The sequence below is a fragment of the Lampetra fluviatilis genome, chromosome 65 (genome assembly GCF_964198595.1).
Source record: "Lampetra fluviatilis chromosome 65, kcLamFluv1.1, whole genome shotgun sequence".
NCBI lineage: Eukaryota > Metazoa > Chordata > Hyperoartia > Petromyzontiformes > Petromyzontidae > Lampetra > Lampetra fluviatilis.
The window spans coordinates 4,523,114-4,544,818 of record NC_136339.1 but is presented as its reverse complement, the minus strand read 5'-3'; the positions used below and the strand labels follow the sequence as shown (position 1 = coordinate 4,544,818).

The 21,705-nt window shown below is 57.3% G+C and overlaps 1 protein-coding gene across 1 annotated transcript; it reads left to right on the top strand.

Annotated features, from left to right (window-relative positions):
- LOC144952097 (uncharacterized) lies at positions 1–7,276 on the top strand. Its single transcript, XM_078882504.1, has 2 exons — positions 1–139; positions 5,907–7,276. The coding sequence occupies exons 1-2, from the start codon at positions 50–52 to the stop codon at positions 6,159–6,161; spliced, it is 345 nt and encodes a 114-aa protein (XP_078738630.1). The 5' UTR covers positions 1–49; the 3' UTR covers positions 6,162–7,276.
- The last annotated feature ends 14,429 nt before the right edge of the window (positions 7,277–21,705 follow it).

Below are 21,705 nucleotides of genomic sequence, written 5' to 3'. Positions count from 1 at the left end.
GTCTATCCCCATCCGCCTGTTCCTCGCCGGCTACGACCTCACTCCGACGATGCGCGACGTAAACAAGAAGTTCAGCGTGCGCTACTTCCTTAACCTCGTCCTCATCGACGAGGAGGAGAGGAGGTACTTCAAGCAACAGGTGAGTCGCGGCTGAGCCTACCTAGGGGCGGCACGCGCGCGGGGGGCCCCTTGAGGTGCGGTCCGTGGCGTCGCGGTGCCGCGAAACCCCCCCCCCCGTGACCCCCTCCCGTGACCCCCTCCCCGTGACCCCCTCCCCGTGACCCCCCCCCCCGTGACCCCCTCCCCGTGACCCCCTCCCCGTGACCCCCCCCCCCGTGACCCCCTCCCGTGACCCCCTCCCCGTGACCCCTTCCCCGTGACCCCCTCCCCATGACCACCTCCCCGTGACCCCCCCCCCCCCCCCCCGTGACCCCTCCCCGTGACCCCCTCCCCGTGACCCCTCCCCGTGACCCCCTCCCCGTGACCCCCTCCCCGTGACCCCCCCCGTGACCCCGGCTCGACTCTCCGCCACTGGCTGGGCTCTGGGTTGTTCTTCGTGCTTTCGGAGTCCCTGACCCTCTGCTCACGATCATTAAGGACCTTCATGATGGTGAGCGGGCCCGGGTAAAACTACGTGGCCGGGAGTCGGAGCCTTTCCCTGTACACCTTGGGGTGCGACAGGGATGTCCTCTGGCTCCCACATTATTTAACATCTATTTCGACTACGTAGTTCGTGAAGCCTTCAATAGCTGTACCGGGGGAATTTCCATTTGGTACAGATATAATGGGAGGCTGATCGACGCCCGGGTGCGATCAAGGGATGGCTCCCTATTGGTCAACTACGTTATGTATGCCGACGATCTGGTAATTGCTGCTCACTCAGAGGAGGAGTTGGAGGCGCTGCTGCTGAGACTGGAGCTTGCCACTAAGAGGTGGGGCCTTATCATCAGCCCCACCAAAACTAAGCACCTGCCTGGGTATTTTGTACCATCGAACACCCCCCACAACTCCCAATTGGTGATGGGGCAGTTGTGGAGAGTTTCCCATACCTGGGCAGTGTGCTCATGGACCGGCTCCGGTTTAACAGCAGAGGTCTCACTCCGAATCAGTTGAGCGCATTAATTTTTCATCGGTTGCGTAACGCTGTGTGGAAGCTACCTGGTCTGTCGCTCCGCACGAAGCTGCAGGTCTTCTCGGCCACAGTCAATCGTGGACCCCCATAATTGAACATCTTCGCCGGTTAGAAACATTTAGGCTGGCCTGCCTACGATCCATCCTGGGTTTAACCAGGCTGGATTGTGTGAGGAGCTCACAAATCCTTGAAAGATCTGGGCAAAGTCCCATCAGTGAGCTCCTCCGGCAGGCAAGGCTGCGTTGGCTGGGTCATGTAGCCCGCATGCCCAGCCACCGCATGCCTAAACAGTTCGGCCGGATCGAGGGGGCTAAACGGGCGCGGCACGGGTTGGAAAAGAGATGGAGTGACGTGGTACAGGAGGACGTGGAGCTGAGTGGACTTGCCGATGACTGGTACCAGCGGTGTCAAGATCGGCCTCAGTGGAGGAGGCTCGTGAAGGACGCTACTGGGCAGTTGGAGGCAGTCGCCCTCCAACAACAGCGGAGGGCGGAGGAGCGACGCTCACAACAACGAGCGGAGCGCCGGGTGGCTAAAGCACAGCAAGTTGGCACAGTAGGGGGCACAGTGGTGCATCAGCCAGTCATCTCAGTCATCTCAGTCAGTCGACTCGTGGCACCTGGGTCTGCCCCGTGACCTGCCAGCGGGCGTTCGACACTTCACGTGACCTCAACGTGGTGATGTCACCGCCACTTAGTGGCGAATGGCGGTTGTTGTTGTCTGTGTATGTGTACGCGCGCGTGTGTGTATGTGTACGCGCGCGTGTGTGTACGCGCGCGTGTGTGTACACGCGCGCGTGTGTGTACGCGCGCGTGTGTGTACGCGCGTGTGTGTGTATAAACGCGTGTGTGTATAAACGCGCGCGTGTGTATGTATACACGTGTGTGTGTGTCTGTATATATGCGTGCGTTGCGTGTCTGCGTGTGTGTCTGTGTGTGTCTGTGTTTGTGTCTGCGTGTGTGTCTGCGTGTGTGTCTGCGTGTGTGTCTGCGTGTGTGTCTGCGTGTGTCCTGCGTGTGTGTCTGCGTGTGTGTCTGTGTGTGTGTGTGTGTCTGTGTGTGTGTGTGTCTGCGTGTGTGTCTGCGTGTGTGTCTGCGTGTGTGTGTGTGCGTGTGTCTGCGTGTGTGTGCGTGTGTCTGCGTGTGTGTCTGCGTGTGTGTCTGCGTGTGTGTCTGCGTGTGTGTCTGCGTGTGTGTCTGTGTGTGTGTGTCTGCGTGTGTGTGTGCGTGTGTGTGTGTGTGTCTGCGTGTGTGTCTGCGTGTGTGTGTGCGTGTGTCTGCGTGTGTGTCTGCGTGTGTGTCTGCGTGTGTGTCTGCGTGTGTGTCTGCGTGTGTGTCTGCGTGTGTGTCTGCGTGTGTGTCTGTGTGTGTCTGCGTGTGTCGTGTGTGTGTCTGCGTGTGTGTCTGCGTGTGTGTCTGCGTGTGTGTCTGCGTGTGTGTCTGCGTGTGTGTCTGCGTGTGTCTGCGTGTGTGTGTGTGTCTGCGTGTGTCTGCGTGTGTGTGTGTGTGTCTGCGTGTGTGTGTGTGTGTGTTTGCGTGTGTGTCTGCGTGTGTGTCTGTGTGTGTGTCTGTGTGTGTGTGTGTGTCTGCGTGTGTGTCTGTGTGTGTGTCTACGTTGTGTCTACGTTGTGTCTACGTTGGCAGAATCGGGCGCTGCCCCCCCGCGGCGCTGCCCCCCGCCCCCCACTCCACGTCCATTTGCACTTCTCTCTCTCGCTCCTCTGCCCATCAATGATTCAGTCGCGGTCACAGCTCGGAGCGCAGCTCATCGCTCTCACACGCCCCCCCCCTCGACCCCCCCCCGTCCCTACCCCCTCTCTGCTCCTCCCTCCCCATCCATCCCTACTCCCCTCCCCCATCCCTTACCTCCCCCCTCGACCCCCCGCCCCCCCCCCTCCATCCCTACCCCCCCTCATCCCTACCCCCTCTCTCCTCCTCCCCCCCCATCCCTACCCCCTCTCTCCCCCCCCCATCCCTACCCCCTCTCTCCTCCTGCCCCCCCCATCCCTACCCTCTCGACCCCCCCCCCATCCCTACCCCCTCTCTCCCCCCCCCATCCCTACCCCCTCTCTCCTCCTGCCCCCCCATCCCTACCCTCTCGACCCCCCCCATCCCTACCCCCTCTCCCCCCCCCATCCCTACCCCCTCGATCCCCCCCCATCCCTACCCCCTCTCTCCCCCCCCCATCCCTACCCCCTCGACCCCCCCCCATCCCTACCCCCTCTCTCCCCCCCCCCCATCCCTACCCCCTCTCTCCTCCTGCCCCCCCCATCCCTACCCCCTCGACCCCCCCCCATCCCTACCCCCTCGATCCCCCCCATCCCTACCCCCTCGATCCCCCCCATCCCCTACCCCCTCTCTCCCCCCCCCATCCCTACCCCCTCGACCCCCCCCCATCCCTACCCCCTCTCCTCCCCCCCCCATCCCTACCCCCTCGACCCCCCCCCATCCCTACCCCCTCGACCCCCCCCATCCCTACCCCCTCGACCCCCCCCATCCCTACCCCCTCGACCCCCCCCCATCCCTACCCCCTCGACCCCCCCCCATCCCTACCCCCCCCATCCCTCCCTCCCCCCTCGACCCCCCGCCCCCCCCCCATCCCTACCCCCTCCCCCCCCCATCCCTACCCCCTCTCTCCCTACCTCTTGCCCCCCCCCCATTTCAACCGCCCTCTCCACCCCCCCCCCTTCTCTGTGCCACTCAGACCTCTCACTAATTCATGAGCCATAAACACGCCACGCTCACCACCACGCTCACCACCTCGCTCACCACCATGCTCACCACCAACACCACGCTCACCACCACCACCACCACACGCTCACCACCACCAACCACGAGCTCACCACCACCACGCTCACCACCACCGTGCGCTCCCCCACCACGCTCACCACCACGCTCACCACCATGCTCACCACCAACACCACGCTCACCACCACCACCACCACACGCTCACCACCACCAACCACGAGCTCACCACCACCACGCTCACCACCACCGTGCGCTCCCCACCACGCTCACCACCACGCTCACCACCATGCTCACCACCAACACCACGCTCACCACCACCACCACCACACGCTCACCACCACCAACCACGAGCTCACCACCACCACGCTCACTACCACCGTGCGCTCACCACAACGCTCTACACCACCACGCTCGCTCACCACCGCCACGCTCACCACCACGCTCACCACCACCACACTCACCACCACCACGCTCACCACCACCACACTCACCACCACCACGCTCACCACCACGCTCACCACCACGCTCGCTCACCACGCTCACCACCACGCTCACCACCACACTCACCACCACGCTCACCACCACCAACCACGGGCTCACCGCTGCCACGCTCACCAGCACGTGCTCACCACTGCAGCGGATGTGGGTGTTTGGATCAGTGCTGTAGCGTTGGGGTGTGTGGTGTGTGTGTGGTGTGTGTGCGGTGTGTGTCTGGGGTGGGTGTCTGTGGGAGGTGTGTTTGGTGTGTGTGGTGTGTGGGGTGTGTGTGTGGTGTGTTGGGTGTGTGTGTGGGGTGTGTCTGGGCTGTGTGTGGAGTGTGTGGTGTGTGTGTGGGGTGTGTGTGTGTGGTGTGTTGGGTGTGTTGGGTGTGTGTGTGGGGTGTGTCTGGGCTGTGTGTGGGGTGTGTGTGTGGAGTGTGTGGTGTGTGTGTGGGGTGTGTGTGGGGGCTGTGTGTGTGTGCTGTGTGGTGTGGTGTGTGTGGTGTGTGAGTGGCCCGCAGTGCAACTCTTTACCGGTAGAGGGCGTGCGTTCGTGCGCGCGTGTTGCACGTATGCACGTTGAACTTCTTTCGCACCTTACGTGGCCAGCGGTTGTTAACAGGGGGTGTTCATGCACGCCCGCGTGTTGAAGTGCGCACGTGCGCTGGCCGGGGCACGCGCAGCCCGTGCCCCCGTCTGCGCGTGTCACAGACGTCATCGCGATGACGATGACGCGCTGCTTGCGATATTGACCAGCCAGCGCATCGCGTGATTCAAACGCCAGCTTTGTTAGAAAGTGTCCGAAATATATTTTCAAATGTTCTCGGCGCGCACTTTGCTGGGCAGTGAGGTTTTGCAAGCCCTCTGCGTTCCCCCCCCCCCAAGATATCAGTGGCAAGCCGACGTGACACCGATATCTTCTCAGTGGCAGTGTATCATTGATGTTTGTGTGTGTGTGCGTGCGTGCGCGCGCGCGCGTGTGTGTGTGCGTGCGTGCGCGCGTGTGTGTGGCTGATGTAACATGATATGTGCGCGCATTGTTCTTGTGAAGCGTTAGCAGTTGACGCGCTCCGCTACGAACCCCCGATCACCACAGTTCGATCCCTGCTCATGCCCACCAATATCATTGGCGAACACCTCAACCGGTCCTGGGCCTCTCCTAGGTCGACTCGGCCTCAAATGAGTAGCTGGTGTAGCGGTGTGTTGTAAACATCGCCACTGGGGGAGACAAAGGCGGCCGGGCGTGGTGCTGGCCACCCACCCCCTCGTGTGCCGTGCCGGTCTTCATAGGTGCTCGCTAACAGCACTTGCCCCAACAGCCTGATCAGGCTGTACGGGGGATCTTTGCCTTTCTTTCCCCCGTGTGTGCTACCGGCACTTGCGCCAACAGCCTGCCTTGTCGGCTACACGGGACACCTCTTGCCTTTGTCACTGACATCGTCACAACCCGCGTGCTGCCCCCCCCCCCACGGCCCCCCACTAACCCCCCCTCCCCGCCGCCCCCCCCTCCCCGCCACCCCCCACACTACCCCCCCCGCCCCCCCGCAGGAGATCACTCTGTGGCGGAAGGGCGACATCGTGCGACGCAGCATGTCCCACCACGCGGCCATCGCCTCCCAGCGCTACGAGAGCCCCCCGCCCGCCCCTCCCCCCGCGACCTCCACGGGGGAGCCGGGCCCTCCCGGCGGCGGCGGCGGCGGCCGCTCTCCAGCTCCCGGCGGCGGCGGCGACGACTCGGAGCCGCCCCCCCACGCCCCCCGCGGCGTTCGCTCGCGGCCAGGCCGACGGGGACGCCCCCCGTGACCTCCTCCGCGACGAGGAGGACTAGCGGGGCTAGCGGGGCTGGCGGGGCTGGCGGGGCTGGCGGTGGGTGACGACCAACTCGGGGGGGGGTTTCACTTGAGCTCACGGGTAGCCCGGCTAGGCGAGCTCAGGCTCTGAGGAGGCGGTCACCGGGCACTTGTTAGAATCGAGGAGCTTTAGGCCTCCTCGCTAGGCCTCGCCCGACTGGATGAGGCTTTGCTTTGGGACTCGTTCGACGGAACTTAGACCCCCCCCGCCGCTGGACATTGTTAGAGTTAGGCGTTGCTAGACCTTTGCTAGACTTGGCTCGGATGTGCTAGATTGAACTGAGCTTTGCTTGACTGCACTGGCCTTGCTGGGCCTTGCAAGGCAGACAAAACCAGCCTTACCCGACCTTATAAGACAGAAGTAGGCCTTGCTAGACTTTGCTAGACTTTGCTAGACTTTGCTAGACCTTGCTAGACCTTGCTACACAGAAACGGGCTTTATTTACGACTTGCTAAATGCGCCTTGCGAAAACAGAAACTAGGCCTTGCCTCGTCTTGTTTGGTTGGGATCGGGCTTTGCTAGGACTTGCTGGGTAGAACTCGACTTTTCTATGCCCTTCTAGGCCTCACTGGACCACGCTGGCCCCGCCGTGCCCTGCCAGGCAGCAGCCCGGAGCCGCGTCACGACTAGGCCTTGACTAGGCCTCGACTAGGCCTCGCGAACTAGGCATCGACTAGGCATCGACTAGACCTCGACTAGGCCTCGCGAACTAGGCATCGACTAGGCCTCAACTAGACCTCGACTAGGCCTCGCGAACTAGGCCTCGACTAGGCATCGACTAGGCCTCGACTAGACCTCGACTAAGCCTCGCGAACTAGGCCTCGACTAGGCCTCGCGAACTAGGCCTCGACTAGGCCTCACGAACTAGGCCTCGACTAGGCCTCGACTAGACCTCGACTAAGCCTCGCGAACTAGGCCTCGACTAGGCCTCGCGAACTAGGCCTCGACTAGGCATCGACTAGGCCTCGACTAGGCCTCGACTAGGCCTCGCGAACTAGGCGAGCGGCAGGATGCGTTCGTGCGTCTTAAACCAAGGCCCCCGGTTGACTGTCGGTGGGAAAATTAATTGTGGGGGTGGGGGGGGTGTGGGGTGGGAATGAATTTTGGGGGGGTAGTGGGGGGAGGGGGGCAGTAGGGGGGGGGGGCGCGGGGGATGATTTAGCTAATTATTGTCAGATTTGTCGGGGGATCAGCGACGGTCGTTGTAGCTGCGTCCGCGGCTGGGCAGGTGTGGCGGGGGTTACGGGGGCAGAGTGGGTGTGGGGTGACGTGGCTGTGAAGTGAGGTGTTTGTTAATAATCTGTAATATTAATATTGAAGGATAGATTATATTTACTTTATAAGAGAATTAAAAATTTGAAGAAAAAAAACAACAAACAGCTTTTGAATTTCGATTTAAAGCTTCTTTCGTGACTGCAGGGATTCATCTTCTTGGTTCTTTCGGTAAAGTGACGTAGAAGGGAAATAATAAAATAATAAAAATAAAACATAATAAAATACAATTCTCACGACGTTTCGGCCACAACGCAAGCAGCCGCCCTCGGGTGAAGACCAGGTCTGTCGGAAAGACAGCGTCTGAATGAGCACCACCAGGCTTGGCAGCGTATATTTAAGCTGGGTTAGAGGGGGAAGGGCGCCTTGACAAAGGAATTTGCATATCAACAGAGGAATTTTGCATATTTATGGAAAATTCAGATATGGGATTAGTCACTACTTGTAGAATGCGTAGGAGGTGGGGGGGGGGTCTCAAAGTCATATTATGCCCGTGCATTATGTAGGATTAGCAGCAACAAAGGGAGGAGGTAAGGTTAGCAGTAACAAAGGGAAGGAATTTTAATAGTAAGGTCGTGAGAATTGTATTTTATAACGTTGAAATTTTTATTATTTTATTACTCCCCTTCTACGTGACTTTACCGAAAGAACCAAGAAGACGAATCAGCTTTTGCTTACAAACAGAAGCCCTGGCGAGGTTCACGGACGAATCTCGCGGCCGACGAGATGTTTTGTAAACGCCGGGGGGGGGGGGGTGGGGAGAGGGTGGGGGGGGGTGACGTTTCGCGCGGTTTTCCCTCCGCCACCACCCCCCACCGTCACGCGCCGGTCTGTGCGGTGCGCGGCGTCGCAGATATAATATATTTTTTAGCATTCGGGCGGCCGAGGTGTTATAGGTGGAGAGGCGTCGGCACTAAACTCTTTTTAGCGGGCGGACGCCTCCGGCTAATGCCTCTTGTTGTTATTTTTTTATGCCGCGCAACCGAGCCACGCCGAGCCAGGCCTGGTGCGGCTCGGTGGGGGGGTGGGGGGTGCGGGGCCGGGTTGATTTTTTCCACCGCGCATGCCAAGCCGAGCTTCTGACGTCACAACACGCGCGGCCAACGAGCCTGGCGCCAGAGGTCGCAAACGGGTTTTGATTCCTTAACCCCCCCCTTACCCGTACCCGGCCGCACCAGGGTCGCAATCGGGTACCCGATACCCGGCTACCCGTACCCGGCCGGGTAAGGGTAGGGTACGGGTATCGGGTAGCCGATTGCGACCTCTGGAATGAAGCCACGTTGCAGGCGCCGGTGGGTTGATTCTAGGAACTTGAATTGTGAGAAGAGACAAGACGTTGGGAAATGAGTGACAAACGGTGACTCACCAGTGACTCACGGTCTACCCGTACCCGGCCGCACCAGGGTCGGCTACCCGTACCCGGCCGGGTACGGGTAGCCGGGTATCGGGTAGGGTACGAGCATCGGGTAGGGTACGGGTATCGGGTAGGGTACGGGTATCGGGTAGGGTACAGGTATCGGGTAGGGTACGGGTATCGGGTAGGGTGCGGGTATCGGGTAGGGTGCGGGTATCGGGTAGGGTACGGGTATCGGGTAGGGTACGGGTATCGGGTTAGGGTACGGGTATCGGGTAGGGTACGGGTATCGGGTAGGGTACGGGTAGGGTACGGGTGTCGGGTACCTGGTTGCGACCTCTGCCTGGCGCCCCCCTCCTCCTCCCTGCCACGTGAGCGAATCCACCACGGGTTGGTTCCAGCTCGGCCCGGCAAACAGCCACAGTGGAATAAACCACGCGTACCGTGCCAGACCTCCTCCCCCCCCCCCCCCCCCGTGCTGTCTTGGCTCGGATGTGGCAGTGGAAAACCCACCCGTACCGTGCTGGCCCCCGCGCTGACTTGGCTCAGATGCGCCAGTGGAATAAACTACCCGTACCGTGCCAGACCCCCCCCCCCACCCCGCGCTGACTTGGCTCGGATGCACCAGTGGAAAAACCACCCGTACCGTGCTGACTTGGCTCGGATGTGGCAGTGGGAAACCCACCCGTACCGTGCTGACTTGGCTCGGATGTGCCAGTGGAAAACCCACCCGTACCGTGCTGGCCCCGCGCTGGCTTGGCTCGGATGCGCCTGTGGAAAAAAGGGGCCCTGGTGGTGCAGGTGTTGGCAGTCTCCTGCCTGGGATTCCTGAGACCAATTAATTTTGTTTTTTGCTAAAATAGTTTAGTACATTAAAGCTTTCGTGACTGCAGCAGGGATTCATCTTCTTGGTTCTTTCGGTAAAGTCACGTAGAAGGGAAGTAATAAAATAATAAAAATAAAACATAAAAAAATCAAAAAATTCTCACGACGTTTCGGCTACAACGCAAGCAGCTGTCTTCAGAAGACGGCTGCTTGCGTTGTAGCCGAAACGTCGTGAGAATTTTTTGATTTTATTATGTGATATTTTTATTATTTTATTACTTCCCTTCTACGTGACTTTACCGAAAGAACCAAAAAGATAGTTTAGTTTACACTCTCGTTTTCAAGTTGGAGGAACCACCCCCCCCCCCCCCCCATAACGTCGTATCTCGACAACCTTGTTGCTGCACTGGCTCTGGCCACAGGGACCCGCTGATTTGTTTGGCCAAAGCGTCTTCAAATTCCACTCGCCGCGACCAAACCGCTTTGCCCGCCCGCCCGCCCCCCACCCGTACCGACCGCCCACCATTCGAATACAGAGCCAGCCGTTACGCACCGCACGCGCCGGATGATTGGTAAAGACGCGCGCGACACGTACGCGCGTGCGTGCGTTGAACTCCTTTGGTACCGTGCGTGGCAAACCGCGCCAGTCGGAGGTATGCGGCAAGGCAGGAACAACAAACTCAACGATAATTGTTTTTTTACCCTTCTATCTGGCAACAAAACTGACACCTTTTTACAAGGAGTCATGTTTGCATAGACCGCAATACCTGCAGTCGTAATGCAAACAAAAGACACAACTCTGATAATGTATGCACTGTCCTTGAAGTTGATTGGTCCACACCCGAGACAGCTTTCCTTAGAGCCTAGTCTCACATGGGTTGGACCAGATGACGCCAAAAGGCGCAAAAAAAAACAATTATCATATTTTTACTGGCAAATGAGGTTCCCGTAGAACAAACTAAACGCCACAAAAAAATCAATTGCGGCGTAGAGTGCACCGCACGCGCCGGATGATCGCGAATGAGCGATTCTACTCGTATCGGATCAACTCTACGGATGCCACCGTCACCCCCCCCCCCCCCACGACACACACAAGACAAGATGGAGCCCATTAATTGAACCCTTTTTAAATCCTTTATATTAAGTTCGCTTGCTTGCTTAGGACCGTGCAAATCTTTCGGTCGTTTTTTAACCCACTTCCCGTGATCCAATCGAGCTGACATTTTGCACACAGACTCGTTGTGCGTGACAATTAATGTTCGTGAAAATTTTTTTCCTAAATTTTACACTTTTTAGGACAAAAATATGATATTTAATTACCAATTGCTTAATGGTGCAATGCAATCATCTGACCCATAGGTGGCAGCCATCTCGAGCCAGAGGACGAGAGGACTCTAGCCGCCACGCATATAAAGGATTTATAGTGAAAAACTTTGTTTTTTACGGGTTATACTTTTTAAACCTTCGTAAGGTCGCAGCTGCTTTGTGAAATCCACCGGGGAAGTGACTCTTGTGTCGGTCACCGGGGCAGGGGGGCGGTGAGGGTCGTTTGACCATACTTCACCGCGCCGGTCAACGCTGGCGTGGCGGGCAGGCGGCCCTCCGGGTTTCCTAATGCGGTGCGCTAACCACTGTGCCACCACTCCCCCCTCACCGCACCAGGCCAAGCCACGTTTCGATGGTTTGTGAGTTCAGAACCGTCGTCACTCCCATCATCCCTTGCGGGGTCGATAAAATGAGCACCGCTTAGTGTCGGTGGTGGGTGCGGGGGGGGGGAAGCCAACCGCGTTTTTGTTCACTGGAATAAACTTCCTCAATGAAAGCCTCAACCTCGAACGCCCATTCTCTCCCTCCCCTCGCCCCTCCACCCCCTCCCATCCCTCCCCTACCCCCTCGTGATCCCCTATCAAACCCTCTAACACGCCCACCTCCACCCCCTCGCATCCCTCCCCTACCCCCTCCCACCCCTCCCCTACCCCCTCGTGACCCCCTAACAGACCCTCTTTATCACGTCCACCTCCACCCCCTCCCACCCCTCCTCTGCCCAGATCTTTCAAGGATTTGTGAGCTCCTCACACAATCCAGCCTGCAGGTTAAACCCAGGATGGATGTTTCCAACCGGCGAAGATGTTCCATTAGGGGGGGTCCACGTTTCGCAAGCGTAGAGTAGGGAGGGAATGACCGTGGCCGAGAAGACCTGAAGCTTCGTGCGGAGCGACAGACCAGGTAGCAGCTTCCACACAGCGTTACGCAACCGATGAAAAGATATTGCCGCTTGACTGATATGGAGTGAGACCTCTGCTGTTAAACCCGGAGCCAGTCACACACCCACAAAAACACACAAACACACAAAGACACAAACACAACAACAACCGCCATTCGCCACTAAGTGGCGGTGACGTCACCACGACGCTTGTGTCAGACCATGTGCACCTTGAGGCTACCACGTGAAGTGTCGAACGCCCGCTGGCAGGAGGTCACGGGGCAGACCCAGCAGGTGCCACGTGTCAACTGACCGAGATGACCGAGATGACTGGCTGATGCACCACCTGTGCCCCCTACTGTGCCAACTCGCTGTGCTTTAGCCACCCGGCGCTCCGCTCGTTGTTGTGAGCGTCGCTCCTCCGCCCTCCGTTGTTGTTGGAGGGCGACTGCCTCCAACTGCCCAGTAGCGTCCTTCACGAGGCAATACCCTCCCCCTCCTTGCCTCGAATCACTGCACCAGATTGAATTTAATTAAAACAGGTCCCTGCGGGGTGGGCTGGTAGGAACGAACAAATGAATGGCTATAATAGAATGAAATGGCGGGGTACGATACGAAGGGAGAGTTTGAGGCCTAGTTCTAGGCTTTAGGCCTAGCTGTAGGCTTTAGGCCGCTGTGAGTTAATTTTTTATTTAAATGTTTTAATTAAAAACTATCTCAGGGAATTATAAGGGAATGTTACACTTGTTTAGCCAGGAAAGCCTCACTGAGTCTAAAGGTTTTTGTAGGGTCCTGCCAAGTGTTTGCAGTAGGGGGCGATGCTGCTACACGAACGGACGGACGGACGATATAATCTATTGTACGCTGGTTCACTTCGTTCCTACCAGTATAATGACGTCATTGAATTTAATAAAATGATGACGTCACCCTGATGCTGCTTCTATTTAAGACCGGAAGCAACAGGAGAGCTTCACCATTCTTGCCCGATGAGGCTGATTGTAATTATCAGCGAAACGTCGAACTAGTCACATTTTTAAATGCTGTTGATTCTCTCTTCAGCGCACCACCGGTGGGCTAAAGAAGTCAATTAATTTGTCTTTTGTCAACGTGACACTTTTTTTACTGATTGGCCGTGTCGGGTGGTGGAGGGTTACGACACATTTATAAATAACGCGATCTGACCCAAAAAACCTATATTATGAATACTACTACACTACTATGCACTACTACACTACACTATCCACTACACTACTACACACGACTACACCAATACACTACTATCCACTACTACACTGGCAACTACAAATTGTAGCTTCGGCGAAGATGATGATGAGAGAGAGAGAAACACGCAATCTCCAAATATGCAGCAGCAGGCATCGTCAGGGTCGGAATCGAACCCACGACCTCCTGTACACCAGGCGAGGTAGTTAACATCTCCTAGCCACCGTGATGATGATGAGAGAGAGAGAGACACGCAAACTACAAATATACAGCAGCAGGCATCGTCAAGGATCGAGATCGAACCCACGACCTCCCGTAGACCAGGCGAGGTTGTTAACATCTCATCACTGTGATGATGATGATGACAGAGAGACACGCAAACTCCAAATATACAGCAGCAGGCATCGTCAAGGATCAAGATCGAACCCACGACCTCCCGTAGACCAGGCGAGGTTGTTAACATCTCATCACTGTGATGATGATGACAGACAGAGAGACACGCAAACTACAAATATACAGCAGCAGGCATCGTCAAGGATCGAGATCGAACCCACGACATCCCGTAGACCAGGCGAGGTTGTTAACATCTCATCACTGTGATGATGATGACAGACAGAGAGACACGCAAACTCCAAATATACAGCAGCAGGCATCGTCAAGGATCGAGATCGAACCCACGACCTCCCGTAGACCAGGCGAGGTAGTTAACATCTCATCACTGTGATGATGATGACAGACAGAGAGACACGCCAACTCCAAATATACAGCAGCAGGCATCGTCAAGGATCGAGATCGAACCCACGACCTCCCGTAGACCAGGCGAGGTAGTTAACATCTCATCACTGTGATGATGATGACAGACAGAGAGACACGCAAACTCCAAATATACAGCAGCAGGCATCGTCAAGGATCGAGATCGAACCCACGACCTCCTGTAGACCAGGCGAGGTTGTTAACATCTCATCACTGTGATGATGATGACAGACAGAGAGACACGCAAACTCCAAGTATACAGCAGCAGGCATCGTCAAGGATCGAGATCGAACCCACGACCTCCCGTAGACCAGGCGAGGTTGTTAACATCTCATCACTGTGATGATGATGACAGACAGAGAGACACGCAAACTCCAAGTATACAGCAGCAGGCATCGTCAAGGATCGAGATCGAACCCACGACATCCTGTAGACCAGGCGAGGTAGTTAACATCTCGCATTGCGACCCGAGTTCTACTCTCGCCTCCGGCCAAAATATCCGAACCCGGTCCTGAGCCTTCCGTATAGGTCTACTCAGCCTTAAATAAGTTTAATTCCCCCCCCCCCCGCTCCCCGCCCTTAAATATAAAACCAAAACTAAATCAGCATTGGGGAGACAAAGGCGGCCGGTGCGAGGGATGGTAGTGACCACACGGCCCCCACCCCTCCCCCCGTGTTCACCACCTGCCCCCAATAGTCTGTTGAGGCTACGCAGAGGCGAGGTCAGGTCAGAGGTCGCAAACGGGTTTTGATTCCTTACCCGCACTCGGCCGCACCAGGGTCGCAAACGGGTACCCGTACCCGGCCGTACCCGTACCCTACCTGTACGGGTATCGGGTACCTGATTGCGACCTCTGGGATGAAGCCATGTTGCAGGCGCGGGTGGGTTGATTCTAGGAACTTGAATCGTGAGAAGAGACAAGACGTTGCGAAATGAGTGACAAACGGTGACTCACCAGTGACTCACGGCCTACCCGTACCCGGCCGCACCAGGGTCGCAAACGGCTACCCGGCTACCCGTTCCCGGCCGGGTACGGGTAGCCGGGTATCGGGTAGGGTACGGTTATCGGGTACCCGGTTGCGACCTCTGGGTCAGGGAAACATTTGTCTGGAAGTGCATCATCCCGCGTACAATTCAATGAATAACGCAATTGTCCCCGATAATGACGATTAGATGGAACGAATGAACGTCACGTGACCCGCCCCTCTCTCTCTCTCCCCCCTTCTCTCTCGTCGCACCCCCCCCCCCCCCAATTAAGAGGGGTAATTGATTGGATGTTGCCACATTATAAAGCGAGGGTGGGTTTATGATTTGTACCGCGTGAGTTAAGTGGAAGTGAAAAAGCCGGGCCGGGCAGTAGCAGCAGCAGCTGTAAAAATGATGATAATAATAATAGCAGCCAATAAAAACTCTCATAATACAATTAAATAATGAAATAACGGCTAATGCCCCCACCTTTGATGAGATTTATAAATAAATAATTACACCTCTCCCCGCCCCAAACCATCACCTCTAATAAATTCAAATGTTGATTTCAATTTTCCCAACCCCACCCCCTCCAACACCACCACCACCATACACTAAGCATTGAGATGAGGTCATGATTTGGGCTGTACCATTCGGTGCGCCTAATGGGGGGGGAAGGTGAGGTTTACAATTCCCATGTCCACCACTCACCCCATGTCCACCACCCACCCCATGTCCACCACCCACCCCATGTCCAACCACTCACCCCATGTCCACCACTCACCCCATGTCCACCACCCACCCCATGTCCACCACCCACCCCATGTCCAACCACTCACCCCATGTCCAGCCACTCACCCCATGTCCAGCCACTCACCCCATGTCCACCACTCACCCCATGTCTTCTCGACAGACCTGTTCTTCACCTGAGGACGGCCGCTTGCGTTGTGGCCGAAACGTCGTGAGAATTATTTTATTATGTTTTATTTTTATTATTTTATTATTTCCCTTCTACGTGACTTTACTGAAAGAACCAAGAAAAAAAAACTACCACGTTTCGAACGCTTGTGTTGAGATCGAAACGTGGTAGTTTTTTGTGATTTTTGTTTTAATTTTTTTTGTTATTTTCTTTGAACCTATCTACGTGACTTTACCGAAAGACCCAAACAATGTGAATTCTTGCAGTCGCGAAAGCTTTAAGTCAAGATTGAACCTCGGTAGGGCTTTGCCTGGCCGGATTGGGGGGGGGGGTGCTTTAGCGTCGTCTGTGTAAGAGGCCCCCCCTCGTCACATGGCGTCACAAAAAGTCAGACCCCCCCCCTCAAATATGACGTCACAAAGCTCTGCCCCCCCCCCCCCAAAACCATATTTCCATTTTGAAAATTGAACATGCTTCAAATCATCTTCTTGGTTCTTTTGGTAAAGTCACGTAGAATGGAAATAATAAAATAAAATAAATAAAACATTACTATTTTATTATGTTTTATTTTTATTATTTTATTATTTCCCTTCTACGTGACTTTACCGAAAGAACAATGAAGATGAATCCCTGCATAGTATTTTATAATGTTTTATTTTTATTATTTTATTATTTCCATTCTACGTGACGACTTTACCGAAAGAACCAAGAAGATGAATCCCTGCAGTCACGAACGCTTTAAATGGAAAAATGCTTCAAATCTAAACTATTGTCATTGTAGTGCGTATTTAATGTGGCGCTGCACTCTGATGTTGTAGGAGAAAACATTCATTAAAAAGTCTATTTAATTAAGTAGAACGTGTTGCCTATATTTATTTGAAGTTGCGCATTGTGACGTGACGTCACATTTCTCAAATCCCACCCCCTCCCCTCGTCACACATCGTCACTAATGTCTGACCCCCCCCCCCCCCCAGGTTCGTGACGTCATTTATGGACGGCCCTAAGGTGTGTTGGGTGATTTTTTTTCGCCTTTCTTGTCGTGTGTGCTTTTTAAATCCTTTATATTAAGTTCGCTTGTTTGCGCGCTTACGACCGTGCAAATCTTTCGGTCGTTTTTTAACCCACTTCCCGTGATCCAATCGAGCTGACATTTTGCACACAGACTCGTTGAGCGTGACAATTGATTTTCGTGAAAAAAAATTCCAAAATTTTACACTGTTTAGGGAATTTTTTTTTTATATTTAATTACCAATTGCTTAATGGTGGCAGACAATCATCTGACCCATAGGTGGCAGCCATCTCAAGCCAGAGGACGAGAGGACTCGAGCCGCCACGCATACAAAGGATTTATAGTGAAAAACTTTGTTTTTACGGGTTAATTTTTATTATTATTACACGCTTTTAATTAACTCTGTCTGTTGTCGTTGTTGTCGTTGTTGTTGTCGTTGTTGTATCCTCAAATCTTGTAACTCAATTTTAACCCACTTCCCAATGTGGCATCGACTACAAACTTGTTATACGTATGTCATACTGATGACAATACTATATTCTATCATTAAAAATGTAACATATATTTTAAAACGATCTTTTTTACGGCTATAATTGTCCCTTGCGTCACGGCAAGCCCCGGGAACCATTCCGAGGGGCGGGGGATGTGGAAGGAGGGGAGGGGCGATGGGGAGGAGGGGGCAGGGAGAGGGGCAGCTCGGACAGTACATTTCATTAAATCGTGATTTTTTAATATTTTATTTTTAACTCAATCTGGCTGTCGTTGTTGTCGTATCCTCAAATCTTGTAACTCAATTTTAACCCACTTCCCAATGTGGCATCGACTGCAAACTTGGTCTACTTATGTCTTACTCGATGACAACACGATATTCTATCATTAAAAATGTAACATATATTTTAAAACGATCTTTTTTTACGGCTCTAATCGTCTACGTTGCCTGTACGTCACCACGTGGTCCCTTACGTCACGGCAAGCCTCGGGGAGCCATTCCGAGGGGCGGGGGATGTGGGAGGGTATATTGAAACGGGTCCAGAGTTTTTGCTTGTGATGAACCGATGGTTCCAGCAAAGCCTGGGCCGGCTGATGAAACATTGAATGTTGAAACGGGTCCAGAGTTTTTGCTTGTGATGAACCGATGGTTCCAGCAAAGCCTGGGCCTGCTGATGATACATTGAATGTTGAAACGGGTCCAGAGTTTTTGCTTGTGATGAACCGATGGTTCAAGCAAAGCCTGCCCCTGCTGATGAGACAGTGAAAGTGGAAACGGGTCCAGAGTTTTTGCTTGTGATGAACCGATGGTTCAAGCAAAGCCTGGGCCTGCTGATGAGACGGTGAAAGTGGAAACGGGTCCAGAGTTTTTGCTTGTGTTGAACCGATGGTTCAAGCAAAGCCTGCCCCTGCTGATGAAACATTGAATGTTGAAACCGGTTCAGAGTTTTTGCTTGTGATGAAGCGATGGTTCAAGCAAAGCCTGGGCCTGCTGATGAGACAGTGAAAGTGGAAACGGGTCCAGAGTTTTTGCTTGTGATGAACCGATGGTTCAAGTAAAGCCTGGGCCTGCTGATGAGACGGTGAAAGTGGAAACGGGTCCAGAGTTTTTGCCACAGCCCCTCCCCCCTTTCCCCCCCAGCCCCTCCCCCCTTTCCCCCCCCAGCCCCTCCCCCCCTTTCCCCCCACAGCCCCTCCCCCCTTTCCCCCCCAGCCCCTCCCCCCTTTCCCCCCACAGGCCCCTCCCCCCTTTCCCCCCCCAGCCCCTCCCCCCTTTCCCCCCACAACCCCTCCCCCTTTCCCCCCCAGCCCCTCCCCCCTTTCCCCCCCCAGCCCCCTCCCCCCTTTCCCCCACAGCCCCTCCCCCCTTTCCCCCCCCAGCCCCTCCCCCCTTTCCCCCCCCCAGCCCCTCCCCCCTTTCCCCCCCAGCCCCTCTCCCCTTTCCCCCCCAGCCCCTCCCCCCCTTTCCCCCCCCAGCCCCTCCCCCCTTTCCCCCCCAGCCCCTCCCCCCTTTCCCCCCCAGCCCCTCCCCCCTTTCCCCCTACAGCCCCTCCCCCCTTTTCCCCCCCCAGCCCCTCCCCTCCCCCCTTTCCCCCCAGCCCCTCCCCCCTTTCCCCCCACAGCCCCTCCCCCCTTTCCCCCCACAGCCCCTCCCCCCTTTCCCCCCCCAGCCCTCCCCTCCCCCCTTTCCCCCACAGCCCTCCCCCCTTTCTCCCCCCAGCACCTCCCCCCTTTCCCCCACAGCCCTCCCCCCTTTCCCCCCACAGCCCCTCCCCCCTTTCCCCCCCCAGCCCCTCCCCCCTTTCCCCCCACAGCCCCTCCCCCCTTTCCCCCCAGCCCCTCCCCCCTTTCCCCCCACAACCCCTCCCCCTTTCCCCCCCAGCCCCTCCCCCCTTTCCCCCCCCAGCCCCTCCCCCCTTTCCCCCACAGCCCCTCCCCCCTTTCCCCCCCCAGCCCCTCCCCCCTTTCCCCCCCCAGCCCCTCCCCCCTTTCCCCCCCAGCCCCTCTCCCCTTTCCCCCCAGCCCCTCCCCCCTTTCCCCCCCCAGCCCCTCCCCCCTTTCCCCCCCAGCCCCTCCCCCCTTTCCCCCCCAGCCCCTCCCCCCTTTCCCCCTACAGCCCCTCCCCCCTTTCCCCCCCCAGCCCCTCCCCTCCCCCCTTTCCCCCCCCAGCCCCTCCCCCCTTTCCCCCCACAGCCCCTCCCCCCTTTCCCCCCACAGCCCCCTCCCCCCTTTCCCCCCCCAGCCCCTCCCCTCCCCCCTTTCCCCCACAGCCCCTCCCCCCTTTCTCCCCCCAGCACCTCCCCCCTTTCCCCCCACAGCCCCTCCCCCCTTTCCCCCCACAGCCCCTCCCCCCTTTCTCCCCCCAGCCCCTCCCCCCTTTCCCCCCACAGCCCCTCCCCCCTTTACCCCCCAGCCCCTCCCCCCTTCCTCCCCCCAGCCCCTCCCCTCTTTCCCCCCCAGCCCCTCCCCCCTTTCCCCCCCAGCCCCTCCCCCTTTCCCCCCACAGCCCCTCCCCCCTTTCCCCCCACAGCCCCTCCCCCCTTTCCCCCCCCAGCCCCTCCCCCCTTTCCCCCCCCAGCCCCTCCCCCCCCTTTCCCCTCCCCCCAGCCCCTCCCCCCTTTCCCCCCACAGCCCCTCCCCCCTTTCCCCTCCCCCACAGCCCCTCCCCCCTTTCCCCCCACAGCCCCTCCCCCCTTTCCCCCCCAGCCCCTCCCCCCTTTCCCCCCACAGCCCCTCCCCCCTTTCCCCCCCAGCCCCCTCCCCCCTTTCCCCCCCACAGCCCCTCCCCCCTTTCCCCCCACAGCCCCTCCCCCCTTTCCCCCCACAGCCCTCCCCCCTTTCCCCCCCACAGCCCCTCCCCCAGCCCCTCCCCCCTTTCCCCCCAGCCCCTCCCCCCTTTCCCCCACAGCCCCTCCCCCAGCCCCTCCCCCCCTTTCCCCCCACAGCCCCTCCCCCCTTTCCCCCCCAGCCCCTCCCCCCTTTCCCCCCACAGCCCCTCCCCCCCCTTTCCCCCCCACAGCCCCCTCCCCCCTTTCCCCCCACTCAGAGGAGTCAAAAAATAAAAATAATTCGGTGACACCACCCAGAGGGTAGATCGTGTTTCCCAGGCGCCAACAAACACCCCCCCCCGCGTGCTCCAACGGGTCCAAGTGTTGAGGGCGAGATGGGGGCGGGGGGGCGCGAGACGTTGGTGGGGGGGGGTGGTTGGAATGGACTCGTCTCATTCATTTGCATGGCGAGCAGAGCCAACGGGTCGCGTTTTCTCGCTCTCATCCTCCATCTCTTATTCTTCTCTTCCTCCTCCTCCCTCCGATTTCTCCCCTCTCGCTCCCACCTCTCCCTCCCCTCTCCTCCTACTCCTCTTCTCTCTTTGCTGCGTCTGCGGCAACGGTAGCGACGACGGCTGAAGACGGACGCGCCGAGTGATTAGTATTGCGACGGCCTCTCTTCTCTACATTGTTACCGCTGTGGTATCTAACGGGAGATCGAGGGAGCGCACCGAGAGAGACAGACGGACAGAGACACAGAGACAGACAGAGACACAGAGACAGACAGAGACACAGAGAGACACAGACACACACAGAGAGAGACATAGGCTAACGCAGTGGGGTCATTGTTACAGCGCTGTGATTTTAACATCGCCTCCCTCCATCTCGTCTTTAGCTCCCCCACCCCCTCTCTCTCTCTCCTCTCTCTCCATCTCCCCCAATTCTCTTCGTTTCCATCTTCTCTCGCTCTCTCCTCCATCTCCGCGTCTCTCGCTCTCTCTCTCTCGCTCTCTCCCTGTGGTTCCTCTACACAGAGTGTCGTCTATATCCCACTCTCTCCACATCTCCCCTTGAAGCTCTCCTCCCATCTTCCCCTCCGTCGTCGTCGTCGTCATCGTCGTATCTCCCGCTCTCTCCACAATCTCTCTTCGCTCTCCCCCCCCTCTCTTTTCTCTGCCCCCCCCCCTATCTTCGCTCTCCCCCCCCTCTTCTCGGCCCCCCCCTCTCGCCCTCTTTCTCCTCTTCGCTCTCCCTTCCATCTCCCCCCCTCTCTCTGCCCCCCCCTCTCTTCTCTCTCCCCCCCCTCTCCCCCCCCCTCTTCTCGCCCCCCCTCTCTTCTCTGACCCCCCCCCCTCTCTTCTCTGACTCCCCCCTCTCTTTGCCCCCCCCCTCTCTCCCTCTCTTTTCGCCCCCCCCCCCTCTCTCTTCGCTCTCCCCTCTCTCTCCCCCCCTCTCCCCTCTCTCTCTCCCCCTCTCTCTTCGCTCTCCCCTCTCTCTCCCCCCCTCTCTCTCTCTCGCCCCCCCCCCTCTCTCTTCGCTCTCCCCTCTCTCTCCCCCCCTCTCCCCTCTCTCTCTCCCCCTCTCTCTTCGCTCTCCCCTCTCTCTCCCCCCCTCTCTCTCTCTTCGCCCCCCCCCCCTCTCTCTTCGCTCTCCCCCCCCCTCTCTCTTCGCTCTCCCCCTCTCTCTCCCCCCCTCTCTCTCTCGCCCCCCCCCCC

Excerpts from the sequence above, each read along its gene's own strand:
- LOC144952097 (XM_078882504.1), top strand. The coding sequence starts at position 50 with ATGCGCGACGTAAACAAGAAGTTCAGCGTGCGCTACTTCCTTAACCTC. Across the intron at positions 140-5,906 it reads GGAGGTACTTCAAGCAACAG|GAGATCACTCTGTGGCGGAA; the intron begins GTGAGTCGCGGC and ends GCCCCCCCGCAG.